We start from the raw sequence: 22,207 nt of genomic DNA, 5'->3' as shown, positions 1-22,207 counted from the left end.
TATATTTAATGAAATATTACAGCCATCACTTCTGCATGGAGACCAACAAGCCCTATCCATGCTAAGTCCCTGAGGACCAGGACTGAGAGATGATGGTGATAAAAACGTGATGTTTCCTACTTGGGGCAGGATGTGTTTTCCAAAGATGGCTGCACAAATACTTATCCCATTTCACAGGCTCTTACGATGTGACATTGACACCCTTCTATTCGGGGTGCAGCTTTATCTTTCCTTCCCTAGAACATGGATGAGCCTGTGATCCTGTGTGACAGCCACGGCTAAATCATAAAAGGTGGCATAGCTTCTGCCTGCAACTGTCTCTTGGGAGTGCCCACCCCTGGAATCTGGACACTATTCCACGAGGAAGCCAAAACTGCCCCATGCAAAGCGATCACATAGAAAGGCCCATGTGGAGAGGATCCCAGACCCCCAGCCAAAAGCCAGCATCAATAGGTAAGTAAGTGAGCCTTCAAATGATTCCAGCCTCAGGCCGGGGACCAGACACCATGGAGCAGAGATAAGCTGTCCCCTTTGTGCCCTGTCTGAATTTCTGGCCCACAGAATTTGTGAGCATAATAAAAATATTTAATCCACAGGCGTACTTGGCAGTGGCTAACAGATCATAGGGCACCTGGGACTAAAAAGATGAACACCTTTTAAGGTTCTCCTTGAACTACATACCTGAAAAAACCTGAGGTCTGATGAAATGTAGTCCAATGAGACACTGTGACATAAGAGAGGGCTCCTCATCCAGTCCCCAGGCCAAAGCTCCTTGAACAAAGAGGAGGCTGGTCATCCTTGGGGACAGACCCCTTAGTAGTGCCTGAAGTAGCACCTACTCAAAATCTTCTAACCTTTCCCCAGAGAACATGCAGACATTTACCAGAGCAGCTGGGTAGGGGCAAAAGGGCAGACATTTATTTCACCTTTTAAAATTTTAACTCCATATAGTTAACATACAGTGTTAGAGGAGTTTCAGGTGTACAATACAGTGATGCAACAATTCTATACGTTACTCGTTCTCTTAATTTTCTTCACCTATTTCATCCACCCCACACTCACCTCTCCTCTGGCAACCATCGTTTGTCCTCTATAGTTAACAGTCTGTTTTTGGCTTGTCTAGAAGGGGCAGACATTTAGAGTATTACTGGACGCTGGCTCTGTGCTAACCTTTAACCCTGAGGGCCCGAGGTATGACTGTGCTCACAAAGGGGGCTCATAGCATCAGGAGAAAAATGGAGCTTTGGCCCAAGCTGGCATTATGATGGGCCCAGAGATTCCATGTGGTTGTTCCTATAGATCCCGAAGGTATAGATGCAACACATGGTACTTAACATCAGTCCTCAGTACCTCCCTTGACCCCCTTACTCACAGACAGAAGCTTTTTCGATGGATGAGTCTGACACTACCTGCTCGTTCCCAAACAGTAAACCAACAGACCAGTATTGCCACCCTAGGAAGACAGAGAGATTACAGGAGTGGGATTCCTATCATGTCCCTAGTTAACTTGCCTATTTGGCTCCTGAAGAGGGTTGACAAGTCTTGGAGAATGGCTGTATGGTTAGATAAAACCATGGTGGCCATTTCAGATCATCTGTTTATTGGAGCAAAGACACTTACCTCTGGAAACTATTCTATGGCAAATTTTTTTCTCTCCATCTTTGTGGAAAAAGTGAATCAGAGGCTGTTTTTACCTGGCTGAGAGGGTGCAAACTCTCCAGTCTTATTCAGGACTGTCTCACTCAGCACTACCTCAACTCTCTCTGGCTGTTACGCTCTACTCCACGGGGACCTAGACTCCCTCTATCCCACAGAACATTACAGTGTACATTGATGATATCATGCTGATTACTGCACCTGGAAGCAGGGAGTACAAAGTGCCCTAGATTCTTTGGTAAACACAGGTGTGCCAGTGAGTGGGAAATTTGGGGGAATGGGGGTTACCACCTCAGTGATGCTTCTGGGAGTCTAGTGGTCTAGGGAATTTCTAAATATCTCTTCCAAAGTGAAAGACAAGTTTCTGCATCTTTCACTCCTTAATAATTAGAAAGAGTCACAATGCTTGGACTTCCTTATATTTTAGCAGAATCATAGACCCACTTTTGAGATTTCTACTCTGAGCCTTTATTGAGTGAACCATAACGCCACTGCTTTCCATGGCAGCCAGAGCAGGAAAACCTGCTCCAGCTGCTCCAGGCTCCAGCCCTCTCAATTCACCTCTTTGGCCCAGTGCCTCCAACCGTTATATGAGGTCTGTGCCAGACTGGGGGGGGGGGTACATGGAGCCCACCGAGAGCCCTAGTAACATACGGCAAACCCATGCTTTCTTTGGCAAATATTCTCTTTCTAAGAAACCATGGATTTGGTCCTGAGTGCCAGGGGGGTCAGGTTATGTAAGCATGGAACATCAACTTACCATGCCACTGTTGTACTCCGGGCTTTTTGACCCACTAAAACAGAAGGGTGCCATTTACAGGACTGAAGCAAGTCATCCTGGGAAGTAAGTGTCACAAGCAAATGGTTCACACTCCCAGTTCACCTTCTCTTTTTATACTACCGCCTTTCCCAACCTGTCCGCATAAACGGTTGTTAATCTAGGTCGGTTTTTCTAATACTGGGATATACATGCCCTCAGGAGTACCCTGAAGTGTACTAGTGGGTTCTTGACCAGTTTGGATGGATGGAAAAAATCTGAGCTCAGTGAGCCTCACTTTGAGCAGAACTTCCGGTTGTTTGTTTCTCTCTTAAGGAAAGATGTTGAAGGTACAGAGGTACACTAAGTTATGGATGCTGCCTAATAAAATTGAGTTTTGATTAAAGGGATGAGACAGGGTTAAATTCTCAGAAACAGAACTCTGATCAAAATGTAAAACCTAAAAGCTGTATTTCCCATGCATCCTTTCTCAGGAAGCTACTTGAGGATGTACTCCACCAAAACAAAGGTATAAACCAAGAAATAGGAAGGCACTGGGTCAAGGGAACACAGCACTCAACATGGGGAAGACACAGCAGGCCTAAGGTGTAACCAGTTCAATTCAGGGCAGTAGTGGGCTGAAGGAGTCTAGAAAGGGCATTCCAGGAGATTTCTTTAAAGAGAAAAAAGTGGAGCTAAATGGCTACCTGTTACGAATAGTCATATGAAAAATAGTGTACAAAGTAGTTTTATGACTCTGTGGGAAAATTTTGGAAAAGGAAGAGGAAGGTGCATAGGAAAGTAAGAATATATGAAAAGGGGATGACTTATCAGCTCAAGGAAAATAAACATTTATAGAAATGAACAATAAATTACATAGTTAAAATAAGTTAATGCTCAATACTAGTTTAGCCAAAAATTATGATAGAACCATATTTGAAGGATGAAGAACAGAAAAATGAGGTGGAATGGGATGGTGTAAGAAAGCTAAATCCTCATATTCCCTTATGTGTGATAAATGGTATCTTGAATAAACACATCAGAGAGCCTACTAGTTGGAAATACAGAGATAAATATTAGAGAAAAATAAACTAAAAACATTTACACTGACAATAAAATACTGTCTCTGCATTGCAAAATGGATTGAGACAGAGGAATCTCAATAAAGAAGTACCTCTTCCCAATAAAATTATTGCATTATATGATTTGTCAAACTACATTCATAATAACAATAATGAATATTCATCAAAGGTTTACTACATGTGAGACCGTTATTCAAGGTGTTTCACACATATTACTCATTTAATCCTGACAACCCAATAAGATAGATACTATTACAATTCATTTTACAGATAAAAAAACTGAGGCAGAGAGGTTAAGTAACTTCCAAGGTCATACTACTACTTTGATTCAAAAATAAAGTAGGAGCACCTGGGTGGCTCAGTCAGTTAAGCGTCTGCCTTCAGCTCAGGTCATGATCTCAGGGTCCTGGGATTGAGCTGCATCAACCCCCATCCCCCTTCCCTGCTCAGCAGAGAATCTGCTTCTCCCTCCCCATGGTCCTTCCCCTCTGTTTGTGCATGCTCTCTCTCTGTCACTCTCTAATAAATAAAATCTTTTAAACAAATTGCTAAAATAAAGCATAATAGATACACAAGGTAAAACCCCCAGGCAAACATGCTTAACAGTTATACATTCTTCCAGGTGTTTTCTACATTTGATTTTAACATGAATGTGAGTACACTCTTCTCTTTCTCTTTCATTTAACAATATACCTTGGTACTCTCATAACTGCATAGAAAGATCTAGCTCATCCTTTTTTCAATGCTACTATATGGATATGCAAGAATTATTAATTTGTCCTCTACTAAAAAACATTAAAGGTATTTCCAGTCTTTTGAAGTTCCAAAGGAGCAACAAAATTCCTTTTACAAGCAACTGTACGTACATATGTGAGAACAGGAAAAATAAAAGTATGTATACATTCAAAATTTATGACTATTGTGTCCCAAAGAGACTGTATCAACTGCACTTCTGCTAGAAGTTCACAAGAGTGCCTATCCTCATATCCTTAAAAAAATAAAAAGTAATCTGGTATAATTAAACTTTCTGATAGGTGAAATATGGGACTTCTTGTTTTAATTTGCATTTTTTAAAGATTTTTATTTATTTGAGAGAGAGTGTGGGTGCGGGAGAGAGAGAATTAGGGAGTCAAAGGGGCTGAGGGAGGGGGAGAAGCAGACTCCCCACTAGCAGGAAGCCCAACTCCAGGCTCCAACCAAGGACCCTGGGATCATGACCTGAGCCAAAGGTAGATGCTTAACCACCCAGGTGCCCCCAATTTGCATTGTAAAATAGAGGTATTTTTTTTTTTATATTTGAAAAACTATTTGTATTTCTTTCCTGCAAACTGACTATCCACAAACTCTTCCTGTTATGGTCATTTTCTTGCTAATGTTTAAGAGTCTTCACATAGCAAAAAAGCTAATCTTTATCACATATCACCAATTTCCCTTCTCATTTTGTCTCTTTTGACTTAATTTGTGGTATGTTTGGGATATAGACATATGTAATTTGTATCAACTCAATCTGTGAAAGTCTATGCAATTAGACCCACATCAATGACAGAACCATTATCTATAACCGCAGAAACAAGACCTCATCACTTTTGTGCTGTCTTAGACTTACAAAATAAGGTATGTGACACTGTTCAAAAAAATATTTTAGAAAATATAAATAAGCAAAAATAAAAATTTAAGCCTCTGGTGCTTCCATCATTATGATTACCATTGTTATCTCACTTAGGATTTTGTGTAAATATTAAGTAAAGTCCCATAATTTTCATCTGAACATGTGTTCTATCACAGGTGTTTGTTTCAACGCATTCCTGAATTTATAAAAAAAAAATTCAGAAGTTTTCCTTGTTTCTCATGCTCTGGCACACTTTAAAATAGTATTAAAGGGGAGGAGGTGGGGGATGGGGTTACTGGGTGATGGGCATTAAGCAGGTCATGTGATGTAATGAGCATTGGGCATTATATACAACTGATGAAATCACTGAACTCTACCTCTAAAACTAATCCACTATATGTTAATTAATTGAATTTAAATAAAATAAAAAAAATTTTTAAATAAAATAAAATAGGATTAAAGTTATCTATTTTCATAGAATTGACCTGGAAACATTTACAATTGGAGTTTCTTTGCATATTAGTGAGATTATACACATTTTCCATGTGTCCGCTTAGTTGTAATTCTTCACCAAACTGCCTGTTCACGCTCTGACCCTGTGTATCAGTCGGGGTTCCCCAGAAAAATAGAACCAACGGCATACATGTATACATATAAGAGATTGATTATGAGGAATTGGCTCAAACAATAAGGGAAATCCTACAATTTGCTGCTCACAAGATGGAGACCCAGAAAAGCGGGTGGTATAATTCAGTTCAATTGTAAAGGCCCCCAGTCAGAGGGACACCAATATTGTGTTCCAGCTCAGCAGAGGGCAAGTTTGCCCTTTCTCTGCCTTTTTGTTCTATTTAATCCCTCAACAATTTGGATCATGTTCACTAGCATTGGTGAGGATGGCTCTTCCTTACTGAGATTACTGATTCAAATGCTAAATTCTTCCAGAAACACCTCACAGATGCACCTAGAAATCAAATTTTACTAGTTCTCTGGGCATTTGTTAACCCAGTCAAGTTGGCACACAGAATTAATCATCAAGCCTAGTGTGCTACTGAAGAGATGGCCATTTATGGCTAAGAGCTCTTCATATGTTGGGTTTTGAATCATTTCTCTACCACAGCGCAAATATTCTCTCAAGTTTGTCATCTTTCTTTAGATTTTAATTTTTTAAACATATATAAGCTTTTCTCATTGTCATTAAACAAATCAGTGCATTCCTTTATGATTTGTGCCTTTGGTGTCATGTTTAGAAAGGCTTGCATACCCCTAAAAATTATGTAAATATTTACCTATATTTTATCTATTACTTCCCCAGTTTATTTTTATACATCAAAATTTTTATTCCATCAAAATTGTAGTTTTATTTTAATTAAATTTGTATCTTATTTTTATCACACCTTTTTTTCAAATAATTTCTGAGTATTTTCCATTTGGAAAATTAATATTTTAAAATATATATTTTTCCAAATAATAGGGAAGTTTTAACATCATTTACTAAGTAAGACCCGTTTTTATGAATGACTTGAAATGTCAAAATTTGCAAAGCAAATCTCCTTTCAGCGTTTTTTTCTGATAACAGCTTTACTGTAATATAATTCACACACCATTTCATTCATCCATTTAAAATGTACAATTCAGGGGCACCTGGGTGGCTCAGTAGGTTAAGCATCTGCCTTTGGCTTGAGTCATAGTCACAGTGTCCTGGGATTGAGCCCCATTCTGGGCTTTCCACTCAGCAGGGAGTCAGCTTCTTCCTCTCCCTCTGCCCCTCCCCACCAACTCATGCTCTCTTTCTCTCTCTCTTGCTCACTTTCTCTCTCTCAAATAAATAAAACCTTCAAAAATTTGAATTTTACAATTAAAAAATGTAAAAAAATAGAATGTACAATTTAATGGTTTTTAGTAGATTCACGGAAGTGTGCAATCACCGCCACAAGTTTTAGAAGTTTTTCATCACCCCAAGAAGACACCCTGTACACATCTGAACACATTTTTATGTGCTGATTGGCTATTTGTATACTTTCTTTGGAAAAATATCTATTCATATCTTTTGCCTATCTTTCAGTTGGTTTATCCACCTTTTTAATTGCTGAGTTGTAAAAGTTCTTTATTCTGGATATTTAATCTTTATCAGATAAATGATTTGCAAATGTTTTTCCTCATTCTGTGGCTGTCTTTTCACTTTTTTGATGGTATCTTCTGAAACACAAGTTTTTAATTGTATTTAAGTCCAATCATCAATTTTTCCTTTGGTTGCTTGTGCTTTTCATGCCATAGTTAAGAAACTGCCTAATTCAAAGTCATAAAGATTTACACTTCTGTTTTCCTCTAAGAGCTTTATAGTTTAAGCTGTTACATTTGGGTTTATGATCCATTTTAACTTAATTTTTGTATATGGTGTGAGGTAGGAGTCCAATGTCATCCTTCTGCATGCATACAGTTGTTCCAGCACTATTGGTTGAAAGACAGTTCTTACTCTTTTGAATGCTTTTGACAGAACTGCCAAAAATCAATTACTCATAAATGTGCTCATTTACTCTGGACTCTCAATTCTGTTTCATAGATTGGTATGCCTTGTACCACACAGTCTTGATTACTATAGTTTTCCAGTAAGTTTTAAAATTATAAAGTGTGACACTTCCACCATTGTTCTCTTTTTTCAAGATAATTTTGGCTATCCTGAGTCCCTTAAATCTCCATATGAATATTAGGATCGGTTTGTCAATTTCCGCAAACAAAAACCCAACTAATAGGGATATTAATGGATCTGCAGACCAATTTGGGGAGTGTGCCATCTTTACAATATTAAGTTTTCCAACCCACAAAGGATACATTTTCATTTATTTAGGTCTTCTTTAATTTCTCTTGATAGTGTTTTGTAGCTTTCAGGGCACAAATCTTTTACTCTTTTGTTAAAAATACTCTTTTGTGAAGTACATTCCTAAGTATTTTACTATTTTGATAACAGTATAGAATGTTTATTTCATTTTTTGATTGTTCATTGGTAGTATATAAAAATACAATTGATTTTTGTACCTTGACCTTGTGTTCTGTAGTCTTGCTGAATTTATTATATCTAATAGATAGGTTTTTGTTTTGGTAGATCTTTAGGAGTTTCTTTATGCAAGATCAAGTGATTTGTAAATAGAGGTAGTTTATTTCTTCCTTTCCAATCTGGCTATCTTTTCATTTCTTGATTAACTGTCCTGGGTAGAAGCTCCAACATCAAACAGGAGTGGGAAGAGTAAACATCCTTGTCTTATTTCTGATCTTAGGCGGAAAGATTTCAGTCTTTCACCATTAAGTATATTAGCTATTTGTAGTTGCTCTTTATCATGCTGAGGAAGTTCTCTGTTATTCCTAGTTTTATTGATTTTTTTTAATCATAAGAGGATTTTGTGAAATGTTTTTTCTGCATATACTTATATAATCAGATTTTTGTCCTTTGTTTTATTAATATGGTGTATTACATTGATTGATTTTAGTACATTGAACAAACATTGCATTCTTGGAATAAATCCTGCTTGATCATGTCATATAATCACAAACTCTTCCAAACAATAGAAAAAAGAACACTTCCCAACTAATTCTATTACCACACCAAAATCAGACAAAGACATCACAAAAAAACTACAGACCAATATACCTGATAACTACAGAAGCAAAAATCCTTAAAAAATGCTAGCACACCAAATCTAGGAACATAGAAAAAGGTTTATATATCATGACCAAGTTAGGAGAATGGGGAATGAGTTACTAATGTGTATGGGATTCCTTTGGGGAGCGATGACAATATTTTGAAATTAGACAGCGACAATGATTGCATGATTTTGGGACTATACTAAAAATTGTACCTAGTAAAAGGGCAAATATAATTTTATGTGAATTATATGTTATTCTTTAAAAAAAAAAAAGCTGCCTGTCCTCTATTTTCTCTTTTCCCCTGTCCTACTGCCTGAAAGGCAGATACGATCATATTAGTAAAAAACATGTTAAGCAATGGTAGAGCAACAAGATGGTAGGAACCTGGGTCTTTGGAAAACCTTCCACATTAAACTGGCAAAGCCCCATGAATTGCCTACAAGCTCAGATATTCACAAAAGCAAAAAGACAAAAAACAAAAAACAAAAAACTAGTCCCTGCTTTGTTTAGATCATTGCGATTAGGTTCCTGTTAAAGCATTCCAGCCAATATCTTAATTAATTCAATTAGGTTGTTTCTACTTTTCACTACTACACACAATTTTGCAATGAAGTTCCTCATGTATATATAAATATATATATACATATATATTTATCATTAAGATAACACATGTCCATATATACATATATATACATATATATATACAATATGTGTTGTCTTAATGATTTGTAGACATTTTCATTTTTGTTTATTGTTTATTATTTGTTTTGCCATTATTTTCTACTAGAGTTTGGCTTTTATTTACACTTCGTTTATAATAATTTTAGTCCTATAGAAATTGTTACTTTAATGTGTTCAAATGTATCAATCTTTTCCTCTTATAATTTGTTTTACTCTCATTTCAGAAAATATTTCTCAAATGTACGTCAAAGATATTTTCCCATGCACCTCCTGACAATTTTAGTTTTCTTCTTCATATTTAGTTTTTCTTCCACTTGGAACTGATTTTTATGAGTGTGAAGTATGTGTCACATTTTCCTTTTTATGTAGAGTTAATTGTTCAAGCATCATTTATTCATAATTTCATTCTTTCCCTGGTGAACTTCCTACATTTTCTATGTCTTTCAGTAAAACTTAACAATTGCTAGTTTAATTTCACTGAGGATATAATCTTTATTATATCACTCTTGTTGAGGCTTACTTTATGACCCAGGGTATGATCAATTTTGATAAATATTACAGGAGCCCTTAAAATAATGTGCACCTTGGGGCATATGGGTGGCTCAGTGGGTTAAAGCCTGCCTTCGGTTGGGGTCATGATCCCGGGGTCCTGGGATCAAGCCCCATGTCAGGCTCTTTGCTCGGAGGGGAGCCTGCTTCCTCCTCTCTGCCTGTCTCTCTGACTACTTGTGATCTCTGTCAAATAAATAAATAAAATCTTAAAAAAAAATAATGTGCACCTTGCTACAACTGGATACACTACTCTATATGTTAGCCAAGTCTGTTGTTAAACGTTATTTAAATCTATTATATATGTATTGATATTACTTTTGCCTGACTGTTTATTAGTCACAAACAGAGATGTGTTAAAATCTCTATCATGATAGATTCATGTATTTCTCCTTTGAGTTATTTTATTTTTTTAAAGTATTTTGAGGCTATATTTTTAGGTATATCCCAGTATTTAATTGTTCTATTATGTTGAATTAAAATTTTTTATAATTACAAAAGTCCCTTTTTACCTAGCAACAAATTTTTGCCTCAAATTCTACTGTATATAATGCAGATACTCCAGCTTTTCTTTCCTTCCTTCCTTCTTTCCTTCCTTCCTTATTTCTTTCTGATTGATGTTTATATGCATATTTCCCCATCTTTTAATTTTCAACTGTTCTGTGTCCTTATACTTTATGTATGATTCTTAAAAACAGCACACTGGGGGCGCCTGGGTGGCTCAGTGGGTTAAAGCCTCTGCCTTTGGCTCAGGTCATGATCCCAGGGTCCTGGGATTGAGCCCCACATCGGGCTCTCTGCTCCGCAGGGAGCCTGCTTCCTCCTCTCTCTCTCTCTCCCCGCCTGCCTCTCTGCCTGCTTGTGATCTGTCAAAAAAAAAAAAAAAAAAAAAAAAAATCTAAAAAAAAAAAAAACAGCACACTGGGCACCTGGTGGCTCAGTTGGTTAAGCGACTGCCTTTGGCTCAGGTCATGATCCTGGAGTCCCGGGATCAAGCCTCGCATGGGGCTCCCACCTCCCTGGGGAGTCTGCTTCTACCTCTGACCTTTCCCTTCTCATGCTCTCTCTCTCTCTCTCAAAGGGACAATAAAATCTTTAAAATAAATAAATAAATAAATAAAACAGCATATATTTGTGTTTGTTTGCTTTTCTTTTTTCCAGTCTACAGCCTCTTTTAAATGGAAGTCAGTCACTTATATTTAATATAATTACTTATAAATTGGGGTTTAAAGGTACTATCTTATCTTTTGTCCACATTCCTTTCTCTCTTTTTCCTTGCCTTCTTTTGGACTGTTGGCTTTATAGCATTTCCCCCAACTATATACTTTTTCACTGCACAAATTCTTGAATTTCAATCCAGAACTACTAAGTCAGAAACTGGTGTAGCGTTCCTCATTCAGTGGACCTATAATGAGACTTGAGAATGTGAATTTCTAGCAAATTCACAGATGATACTGATGCTACTGGTCTACTGACCGCACTTTGGGAACCTTTGGTTTGCAGGATAAAATGGACCAGCTATACAGAGATCAGCAAAGAGATACTGAAATAATCAAAGCAAATGATCATGGTCTTGACTAGGACACTGGCAGTGAAAATTTTTACGAGTATTAATAACAGAGAATAATGGTACCACTGAAAGAAATAAAGGGTTCCAGAATAGAACCAGGTTTTAGAGTGATAAAGATGAATTTTGCTGACATTTTTACCTTTGAAGTAGAGAAAACAGAAAGGAATTATAATCATCAGAATTGAGGATTTCGTTTTCACAAGTTAATATCATTTTCTGGTTTTCTGTTCTTTAGAACTATTTTAAAATAAAGTTCTCCTAATAAAAATAATTATGTAAATATATTTATCATGAAGGAAAAACTGGGTTAAGCTTATAACATTTAAGATTTTTAAGTTTCTAGGATTTAACTTTCTCTAATGAGATGCATCATCAATGCGTTTTGCTGCGATCTAGTTAGATTACAACTAGTGGACTGGACACTGGGTAAGGTTTGAAAGTACATTTAGTCTGCTGTATCAACCAGATGAGGGACACAGAAGAATTAGATCAACAGACATTCCTTCACACGTGCTTCAGTATACAGACAGACCTTCCAGTGACCCAATCAGCTGGATTCTGCTACAAAACAAAGCAAATGCATGAAGTAAATTAATTAAATGAGTTCATTTACAAAAAATAGTCACCAATTAAATAATTTATCTGACACATGAATTTCAATTTATAACACTGATTATTCTTAAATAAAAGGAGAGGATATGACTACAACTCAAAAGCATACATTTTCCCTTTATTTTTACATGTATACATCCTAGAGAGTATCTAAGTCACAGCATGAGGGACACTGAGAAACATATGTAATATTAAAAACCATTCTATTCAGTATTTTGCTTGTGTAATTATGGTTTATTTATTTACTTAGATTTTATTTATTTATTTGACAGAGAGGTAGAGAGAAGTACAAGTAGGCAGAGCAGCAGGCAGAGGGAGAAGCAGGCTCTCCACTGAGCAGGAAGCCTGAAGTGGGGCTTGATCCCAGGACCCTGGGATCACAACCTGAGCTGAAGGTAGACACTGAGCCACCCAGATGCACCAGTAATTATTGTAATTTTAATATAAATGTATATACTATTTATCTAGGAACCCAAATGAATATGAAACTCTGCTAGAGACTGAAAAAAAAATTGAACCCACAGTAAATAAAACATGACATCTTCATTCATAGATGAGTGCCCAAAAATGATTTACATAAACAAAATGTGTCAACAACCTGTAGAAAGCTTTATAACTGAGGTAAGCTTGTGATAAAATAAAGGCATGTTTCCCAAAATGTAACCAAAATGTATTGTAACATAACAAATCTCTTTTGTAAAAGTAAAAAAGTTTCTGATTAGTGTTTTAGATACATAATTTTAGGGGATCCTAGAAATGATTGAAATCTTCATAAACAGCAAATGGATTTCAGAGATGGATCATTATAAGTAATCTCAAGACAGGAAGATCCTAGTAGTCTGCAGATGAGATTGTTTCTAAAGAGCTGTAATACAGGTGGGTTTTTAGTGTTCTGACCATAGCTTTAAGTATCAAGTCATTATTACTCATCTACTTAAAAACCTTCCTTGGCTTCTGTATTAAGACTCCTATTGTTGCTGTAACACAAAATTAGTGGCTTAAACAACACAAATAAATTTATTATCTTAAAATTGTAGTGGTTAGAGTTCTCAAATGGGTTTCCCTGAATTAATATCAAGACGCCAGCAGGGCTGTATTCTTTCCTGGATTCTTTAAGGGAGAATCTATTTTCTTGCCTTTCCCTGTTTCCTTGGAAAGGGAGGCTGCCTACATTCCTTGGCTCCTGGCCCCCTTCCGTATTCAAAGCTAGCAGTGGCTGGTTGAGTCTTTCTCTGATTACATCACTCTGACCTCCTCCTTCCATATTAAGGACCCTTGTGACAACTGGGATAATCTCCCTATTTTAACATCAACTGATTAGCCTCCTTAACTCCATCTGTAACTTTAATTCCCCATTGCCATGGAATGTAAGATATTCACAGGTTCTAGGGATTAGGATGTGCACATCTTGGTAGGGAGGAGCATTATTCTTCCTATCAGGATTTCCCAATGTCACCAAAACCATGCTGGCTGTCAAAGACTTTGACATTATTGATCCCAATTTACTCTCCTGCCTGGGCCATAAGACTCCATTCTTTGAACCCGCTGTTCCAACCACATGGTCTATCTGATGTTCCCCCCCAAACAGCCTGTACTCACACAGCTCTACAGCTTTGCTCTTGGCATTTTCTCTTCCTTGATGTTCTCTTCATTCCTCCCTACGTTTCCTCCCCAGATGAAAATCCCTTTCATTCTCAAAATTTCATAGCAAATGTTTCATTTGCCATGAAGCTTTTCTCCTAATCTTTCCTCTGTAGACGTATCATGGTGTTTGTACTTCCCTACAGAACTTAACAATGCATTTCCTTCGATAGTTATTCCTGTTCTTTGCTGGAGAATGCTCTCATTAAAGGCAGAATCGCATGGATTCATCCTCACTTTTGTGTCTCTTCTCTACATTACCATCTAGTAAAATCACCCCCCTTCACCCAGTTGTGCTTCACAACCTGGGGAGTCATCTCTGACCAGGCCGTCGGTGAACTTCACCAGTGCTCCCTCCTGATCGAAGTTACCTTCATCTCTTGCCTTCTCTACTGGACTCCTTGTTTTCAATCTTGCCCCTGTATCTCTCACCTTGCACATGTGAGCCCATGCGTATGCATGGGTGCGTGCACGCACGTGCGCACACACACACACACACACACACACACACATAAATTCTATTCTCAACTCAGCATCCACAGGGATTATTTACATTGTGTTGAAGTCAAGTCTGATTATAACTTAGTCCTGCTTAATGTCAGACAGCTTCCCAACACACGTAAAATAGAATCCAAAGTCCATATCATGATCTATAAGGCATAACCTCACCTCCCACTGTCTTCCATCTTGCTTCCTAGAGTCCTGCCTCACTGTCATCCTCCCTGTTCCTCAGGGAGCCTGGCAGCCACTTGCCCCAAAGCCTGTGCACTTGCTGTGTCCCCAGCCTATTCCAGGTAGCCACATGATTGACTCTTTTATGTCCTTTATGCCTCTCCTCAGGCCCTCATGTTCTTTGGGTCTCTGTACAAACGTCACTTAATCGACCATCTCATGCAAAATGTAGTCCTTCATCTCTTCCACCACTGTCTGTATCCTTATGCTGCTTGCATTTTCTTACACCTATCATTACATGACATCACATTATAAATCTACTTCTTATCTGTCACCGTCCACGAAAATATAAACTTGATGATGGCATAAACTTGATCTCTCTTCTAGGCTCAGAACCTCCAAGCGTGCATAGCACAGAGTAGGCCTTTAACGAAGTTAAATGAATAAACTTAATTTTGTATGTCCTCCTATTTCCTGCTCCGTTCTTTGATCACAAATGCTAAGCAAGTATTGCAGAAGTGAATTTTACCCATTTGCCAAAAGTTATTTAATAGACTCACCAGAGGAAAAACCACAGCAAGCCACTTTTATCATAGAGAAATAAAGACAGTAGAGAAATTGTCACCATTCAGCTTAGTCTTTTATTATTTCATTTTCATATGCTGGACCTCCCTTGGTCACAAAGTGTATCACACTGAATATTTATTTCAAGGATGGAGTTCAGAAATTAATCCCAGCAGACCACCTTTCCTACTCAGGATGTATGGCTGGGGGCAGGGGATGGGGCTTTGGGACACGCTAGTATGGATGTGAAGGACACCAAGAAGATGACTGTAAGCTGCAAAGACGCAGTTAGGAACATCCAGTCTGGGGGGATACACTCAAAACTTAAAGTGTTTCTTTTCTTCCGTGAATTTCTCTTTCACAACATGGGTTTCTTAGAAACAGACTTTTTTCCCTTTGTGTCTGGGTTTTTCAGACCAGAGAAAGCAATTAAAAAAAAAAACACCTCAGAGCAAAAATAAAAACATAGCTTCTAATCACCCACTCCCTTGTTACACATACAAGAGGTAGTTTAAAAATTCATCTTTTCTTTGTCACCCATTGTCTATATTGATGCAAAATCAAATGTCTGGAACTGTGTAAGTTCATTCATTATACTTCACCCATTTTATTTTATCTTTATTTATTTATTTTTTTAAGATTTTATTTATTTATTTGACAGACAGAGATCACAAGTAGGCAGAGAGACAGGCAGAGAGAGAGGGGGAAGCAGGCTCCCTGCTGAGCAGAGAGCCTGATGTGGGGCTCGATCCCAAGACCCTGAGATCATGACCTGAGCCGAAGGCAGAGGCTTAACCCTCTGAGCCACCCAGGCGCCCTTTATCTTTATTTTTAAAGATGTTATTTATTTATGTGAGAGAGAGAAGGCAGGAGAGCACAGATGGAGAGGGAGAAACAGGCTCCCCGCTGAGCAGAGAGCCCTCTATGGGGCTCGATCCTAGGACCCTGAGATCATGACCTGAACTGAAGGAAGGCACTTAACTGACTGAGCCACCCAGGCACCCCTACACTAAATCAATTTTAAATGATCATTTCTACACTACTGTTAAATGCTTCTCTTCCTTTCCTTCAGAATTTCCTTGAGTCCTTCCTTTTATACCAACTCCTGAAACTCAGTAGCATCAGTCACGTTTTTTAACCTAAAAACACAAGTTTTAATCACAATGAATCCTTTTGGTTTTTATTTTGCTTTTCTTGCACAATTGAAGAGTATGTTTTCTAAGCCAATGGTTTTTGACTCTGTGTTCAGATTAGAATCACCTGCAAAACTTAAAAAAAAAAAAAAAAAGAGGAAAAACAAAACACCAAGGCTCAGGACTCTCCCAAGACCTGAGTGGGGGACCCAAGCGTCAGAATCTCTTTTTAAAGATACCCAGTGAGTCTAATATGCAGCCATGGTTAAGAACCAAAACTCTTAGCCCACACAACTGTAAGCCACTCAGAAATAATGCAGTGATGAGAATAGTAGCAAGAGGAAGCTGATCCCACATTTAGACTTCCCTATGGCTAAATCCCAGAGCAGGCCATTGTCCCATGTATAACTAGTTAACTTGTATACTGTATTACATGACTGGATGGATATAGTGATTACCCTTGACAATATGGATATGATTCAAAACCTAAATAAGCTGAATAGTACTTGAAGATATTTTTAAAAGAGTATAGTCAAAGGTCACATTAATTCACACTATCTTCCTTAGTAGTCTGTGGCTTAAGAATTATACATTTGCGGGGCGCCTGGGTGGCTCGGTGGGTTAAAGCCTCTGCCTCGGTCTCAGGTCATGATCCCTTGATCTCTGCTCAGCAGGGAGCCTGCTTCCCTTCCTCTCTTTCTGCCTGCCTCTCTGCTGCTTGTGATCTCTGTCTGTCAAATAAATAAATAAAATCTAAAAAAAAAAAAAAAGAATTATACACTTGCAATAGTCTTTCCCTTTCCCTGCCTTTTACTATAATTAATGCAGCAAGCTCAAGGGAGGGGTGGAGGAAAGTCCTTGTTCTCTTTCTTTTCTTTCTTTCTTTCTTTTTCCCTAAGAAGTGATTTCCTAAATGGTTTCTCCTGTAGTGGGTCAAGAAAAAGACAAGGCTGAAGGTGATTAGGATCCGTGGCACTGAAGGGAACCCAGACATTCTATAAAGAGCCTTCAATAAATAGGCAACATTAAGGCAAAGAAAAGATCCTGGCACCCAAGAGGCAATAGAAGAGGGCAATGGGTATTGCCTAATTACAAGAGCACTGTGGACACATTCTGCTTCTGTACCAGACTCTGGCACAATATTTTGGTTATATTGAATTTTCCCATCACTAATTGCTTAGAATTTCCAAATTGAGCATTTAATTGTCCAAAGTGGAAAGGTGACTGTGAAAGAACAGACTTATGCTCTATAAATGCTATACTGTAATCATAATTTGGATAAAGAGATTTTTACTGACTGGTTTGGCTCGGGAAACCTTGACTAAATTGACTGGGACATTGTTCATCACTTTTTGGTAGCATAAGTATCTTTCTCCAGCTCTGTCACAATTTCTTGACTACTTTACTTTGTAAAATGTCATTTTGTTCAGATACTTCTTCAAAACAATTGTTGCCAGGATCTGAACTGGCACTGGAAAAAAACAGGTTGTTTGTAACAAAAAGATAAAATTGTAGTATTACATAAAGCATTATGACTGCTTCCAGGTGATTTAAAAATCTATGTCCTAATGATCTCAATTTACTTTTTCTGCCAGATCCTTCAAAATTGCCTGGAAATTACAAAGCAGGCTTTTTGCAGTAAATTCTGACTCCTCAATATCTTAATTGGATATTAGCCATTTACTGGTATATGTGTATGTAATATATTATTAGTGTCTGAACTATCTTAAACTAATTAGCAGTGTTTCACCAATTAAAACAATGCCTCTTAAATAATGGACTACCATATAATTTCTAAATCATTACTACTGCTTGGCACCTTCTTTTATATTACTGGCTTAATCCTGAAAAAAATGTGATATTTCTAAAACCTAAGGTTTCTTTAAAAATTTCTGAGTTTTAACAGATTAATTTACAATATTTGTTTTTGAGACCATGGCTTCTTCAAGACATTGAACATTATACCATATCTAAATACGTATTTTTATATTTACTTCTTATATATTATTATCATTTTAAGGTAAAGGAATATTATTGTCAGCAGGAACACATCTTTTTTTTTTTTAAAGAGGAGTCATATTTTTTAAAAGGAATTCTTTTTTAAAAATTTTCCAAATTCAAGAATTTACTGTTTGCTTAGGAAATAAGACCTAGAGTTCTACTGCAGAGAAATATTAAGTTTAAGTTATCTTAAAATGCTAATACAGAAATGTTTACTTTTGTATTAATACATCTTGTCACATTTAACAGAAAGTTCTCCTGTGTACTCAAGATTCATTCCCTTTTGGATTTTTTTTTTCCTGCTTGATCTCCGAGCAGAGTCCTCAAAAGAGGGAAAATGACAGTAACTTTAAAGAAGAAAACACACCTTACTCAATAGTTAAACTAGAATAGTAAAAACAGACCAAAAGAAGATAAAAAAGCAAAGAAAAGGCCCTTCTTACAAAAGGCAGGTGCACTACAAAGCTCAATTAGTTCACAGGACTGAGGACACTGCTTTTCCTAAGTCCCTCCCCCCACCCGCACTGGGAAACAGTTTTCTGAGTCTCCCTCTCTCGACTATCCATCCCCCGAAGTCCTAACCAGGTTTTTTCTTTTTTGCTTGAGAGAACGAAAAAAAAGTTGACAGGGAAGGAATATCCGGTTCATCTCACGAAGGATTTTCTATTTTCAGTAAGTTTTACTGTTCTCCAGATGGCTCCCGATAGTCCCTAGACACACAGAGTCACTAGGCTTCCTCGCGACCCTTTTGAGAATCTATTTCATGAAAACCAGGAGCTCTCTATACACCCCCAAAACAGACCTACCCAGAATTTCGCATGTGATTTCCACGTCGTTTGTCGACCCTCATCTTTGCATCCCAAGTTATAAATGTCTGTTTCGAGTTGAAGGCAAAGAACCCTCTAACGCCTTCCCAGGGGCCTAAAAGACCCCCTCGACCTCCCAAAGTGAGTGCCTGACGCGGCCAGTGGGAGCTCAGACCTTGACCGCGCGCCCGAGGAGGTGGATCCCTGCTACCCACGGCTTTAACCTGAGGAAAAGTTAACTTTCGGCTCCTTGCAGGTCTCCAAGTCCGTCTTGCACGCGCCGGACGGAGCTGGGCCAAGGTCTCGAAATGTGAGACCAGGCAAGAGAGACGTGTGGACAAAGCTTCAGGGCACCACCGGCCGCCGCACGCAAACCACCCGAAGGACGGGGCCCGGGGGCTCGGGCCGCGCCCGCTGAGGGTCTGAGTTCAGCCTCCAACGCCCCCGTCTCCCCCCTAGGAACGAGAGCCTACCGCGAGCCCGCCCCGCGCGGCGTCCGACGCCGAGGCTCCCCCAAACTCGAGACCTCGGCTGCAGCCCGGCGTCCCTCGCGGGGCGTCCTTTACATTGGGGTTGGTCAGGAGTTGGTGCTCGTCGTTGTGCAGCAGCGCTCTGGAGTTGGACTCCGAGTTGTTCACGTAGACCTGGACGCAGGGGTACTGCGAGGGCCCTGCAGTCGGCGCCACAGGGTGAAGGTCACTCGAAGACCTCGCCGCATCTGCTGCACGACAGCAACGTGCAGTTGGCCGCCGTGGCTTGCAGATCCTGCAGCGCGGGACTGAGCCAGCAGAAGCCGAAGATAAAGAGCGACACGACGCCGGAGATGATGAGAAACAAGCCGAGCCGGATGCTCTTGTCCTCGGCTTCCGTGTACTCGTAAGCCACCCGGAGCTTCGGCCATCGCCCCCCACTCCGGGCGGCTGGCGCGCTCCCCCGCCCCCTCCCGCCCCCGGCGCGGAGCCGACTGCCTCGGGCGGGAGGAGCAGCCGCCGCAGCCGCACGACAGAAGGGGAGTGGGCGGCGAGGGGGAGCGCGCGAGAACAAAGGGGCCGAAGCGGCGACAGCCACCCGGCGGCGGCAGCGCCCCCCCCCCGCCGCCGCCCCCAGCCCCGCCGCCAGCGGTCCCCGGAGGCTCGCGGTGCGACCGCTGCTTCAGAGCCTCCTGCACCCTCGGGCGCGAGGAGCGCACGGGCGGCTCCTGCCTCCAGCGCCCCCTGCCAGCCTCCGCCCCCGCGCTCTCCCCCGCCTCCCCCACCCCGCCTCCTCTCGCCGGTGTCTCCCCGTCTCCATCGCCCGCCGGCAGCTTCTCCGGCTCTTCGGGCAGCTGCCCCGAGGGCAGGCGCGGCTGAGCTGGGCCGAGCCCGGGGGCTCCCCCGTGCGGGAGGCGGCTCCGCCCGGCCCCACCCGCCGCCGACCCGGGCCTTTCCGCCCCGCCCGCCCCAGGGACGTCTCCCGTGGGCGAGGGGCGGGCGAGCACCGGGGAGAGCGGCGGCTGGCGCTTGAGATCCTCCTTAAATCTCCCTTGGAGAAGCGTCTGAGATGAAAGCTTAGGATGGGTAGAGCCGAACCCGAGTGAAAGTTAAAACCAAAAACAGAAACAGGCAGCGGGCGTAGTGCCAGCGGAGCGGCGGGAATCTTGAACTCCAAACCGGGATTGGTCAGCCAGCCGCGAGAGCGAGCCAGCCGCCAGGCAGCGGGCGCTCGGGGGAGACGGGCTGCCGGGCCGGGCCGGGCCGGGCGGGTGGGGAGGGAGTTACCGGGCGAGCGGCGGGCGCTCGGCGCGCGCCGGGGAGAGTCCGCCACATGTTCTCGGGCCTGGGCGGGCGCGCGGACCTGCACGCCGCGGGGCGGGAGGCGTGACCCGCCGCGCGCCGCCCTTCCACGCCCAGCGAGCGAAGTAACGGTCTGGCGGCGGGGTCCTAGCCTTCCCAACCGCCTTGGCGCGGGCCCCGCGCTCCCCGACCCCCAGCCCGCCCCGAGGGCGCCAGCATAGGAGTGAACAGGCCGATTCAGGCGGAGTTTGCTGTGGGAACATCGCGCGTGGGGCAGAGCCTGCGACTGGCAAGACCAAGGAAACCCGTTGCCTGGGTGCTCGCTGGACCTATCGGAAACTTAGGTCTCCCCGCAGCCGGGTGGACCGCAGCTCTATTTGCTCCAAGGCTGGGACGGACTGAATAGGGACCGAAGGAAACAGGCGGAGAGGTTTGCAGCCCTGGAAAGAGACACCACTTTCCCCGTCAGGATGGTCCCCCCTGGCTCCCTGGACTCCCGAGAACAGAATCATTTCTGTTCTCTTTCCTTCCTTAGGAGCCCTGCCACCCCTGGCCCACCACGGAATTTGTAGATGAGCTTTCCAGGAGCGCTGTGCAAGGCGACAGCGGCGTGCAGACCCACTTTGGGACAGGTATCGTTCTAGAGCTGCGTTCTGCTCTCTTAATTCTTCCAGTTTCTCCTCCTTCCACACCCCACCTCCTCTGGCATACCTTCAGCCTCTGTCCTTTTCATGATTTTTTAAAAAGTTATCTTTTTCGGAAGCCACACTTCTATCACAATATCAAAGTTGAGCTACTATCTCGACCTACATTTTGAAGAATCAGAATATTCACTTCTTTGCAAAATATGTGAACATATCTTTTTCTTGGCTTGCAAGCCCCAAATGGATATATTCATTTAAGAGTATTTATGAATGTGGAAACACCATGTCATGGAATTCTTGACTTCTTTCTTGGATTTCAAATGTTACTTAACTGGCACTGAGTATCTTTCAACTGCAGTTTCTGATATTTTACTTTGAAGTACTCCATTCCTTTATGTGGAAGGTAACAGTATTCTAAGGAAGGGGCAAAGCAAGTTTAATTATAGGAAGACCCTAAGTGTTTTTCTGAAAAAAATTAAGATATGGGGTTTGGAAAACTTCCAGATCAGGAGGAGACTTTTGTACTCACGTACTTTTCAAGCTTTGACAGAATAGATTTCCTTCTTTCTTAAGAGTTATTTATTTTTTCCCCTTTCTGTTGGCATTTGTTAGTGGTTTGTTAGTGTTAGACACTTAGACAATTGTTAGTGATTACATGACGCGAAAGGGAAATGAGTTCAGTAGTTGAGACAGCTTAACCTGAGATCACAGATCTTCAGCCTGAATCTTTTTCCTACTGCAGGTTATAATCATCTTCCTTTTCACGAAGGCTCAAGCCAGTCTAAGATCTGAGGCAGTGGCGAGCAGATAACAAGATCC

At 40.9% G+C, this 22,207-nt stretch overlaps 1 protein-coding gene across 1 annotated transcript in view; it reads right to left on the bottom strand.

The window, feature by feature from the left end:
• The window catches only part of KCNMB4 (potassium calcium-activated channel subfamily M regulatory beta subunit 4), a 60,247-nt gene that overhangs the window by 37,514 nt on the left and 526 nt on the right, over positions 1 to 22,207 (bottom strand). The window contains exons 2-4 of the mRNA XM_047741534.1: positions 20,541 to 21,030; positions 19,539 to 20,482; positions 682 to 771 (exon numbers count right to left, since the gene is read on the bottom strand). Coding sequence (XP_047597490.1) covers positions 682 to 771; positions 19,539 to 20,482; positions 20,541 to 21,030 — 1,524 coding nt within the window. The remainder of the gene's footprint in view (positions 1 to 681; positions 772 to 19,538; positions 20,483 to 20,540; positions 21,031 to 22,207) is intronic.

Source organism: Lutra lutra, chromosome 8 (genome assembly GCF_902655055.1).
Source record: "Lutra lutra chromosome 8, mLutLut1.2, whole genome shotgun sequence".
Taxonomy (NCBI): domain Eukaryota; kingdom Metazoa; phylum Chordata; class Mammalia; order Carnivora; family Mustelidae; genus Lutra; species Lutra lutra.
This window is presented reverse-complemented; position numbering and strand designations above follow the sequence as displayed.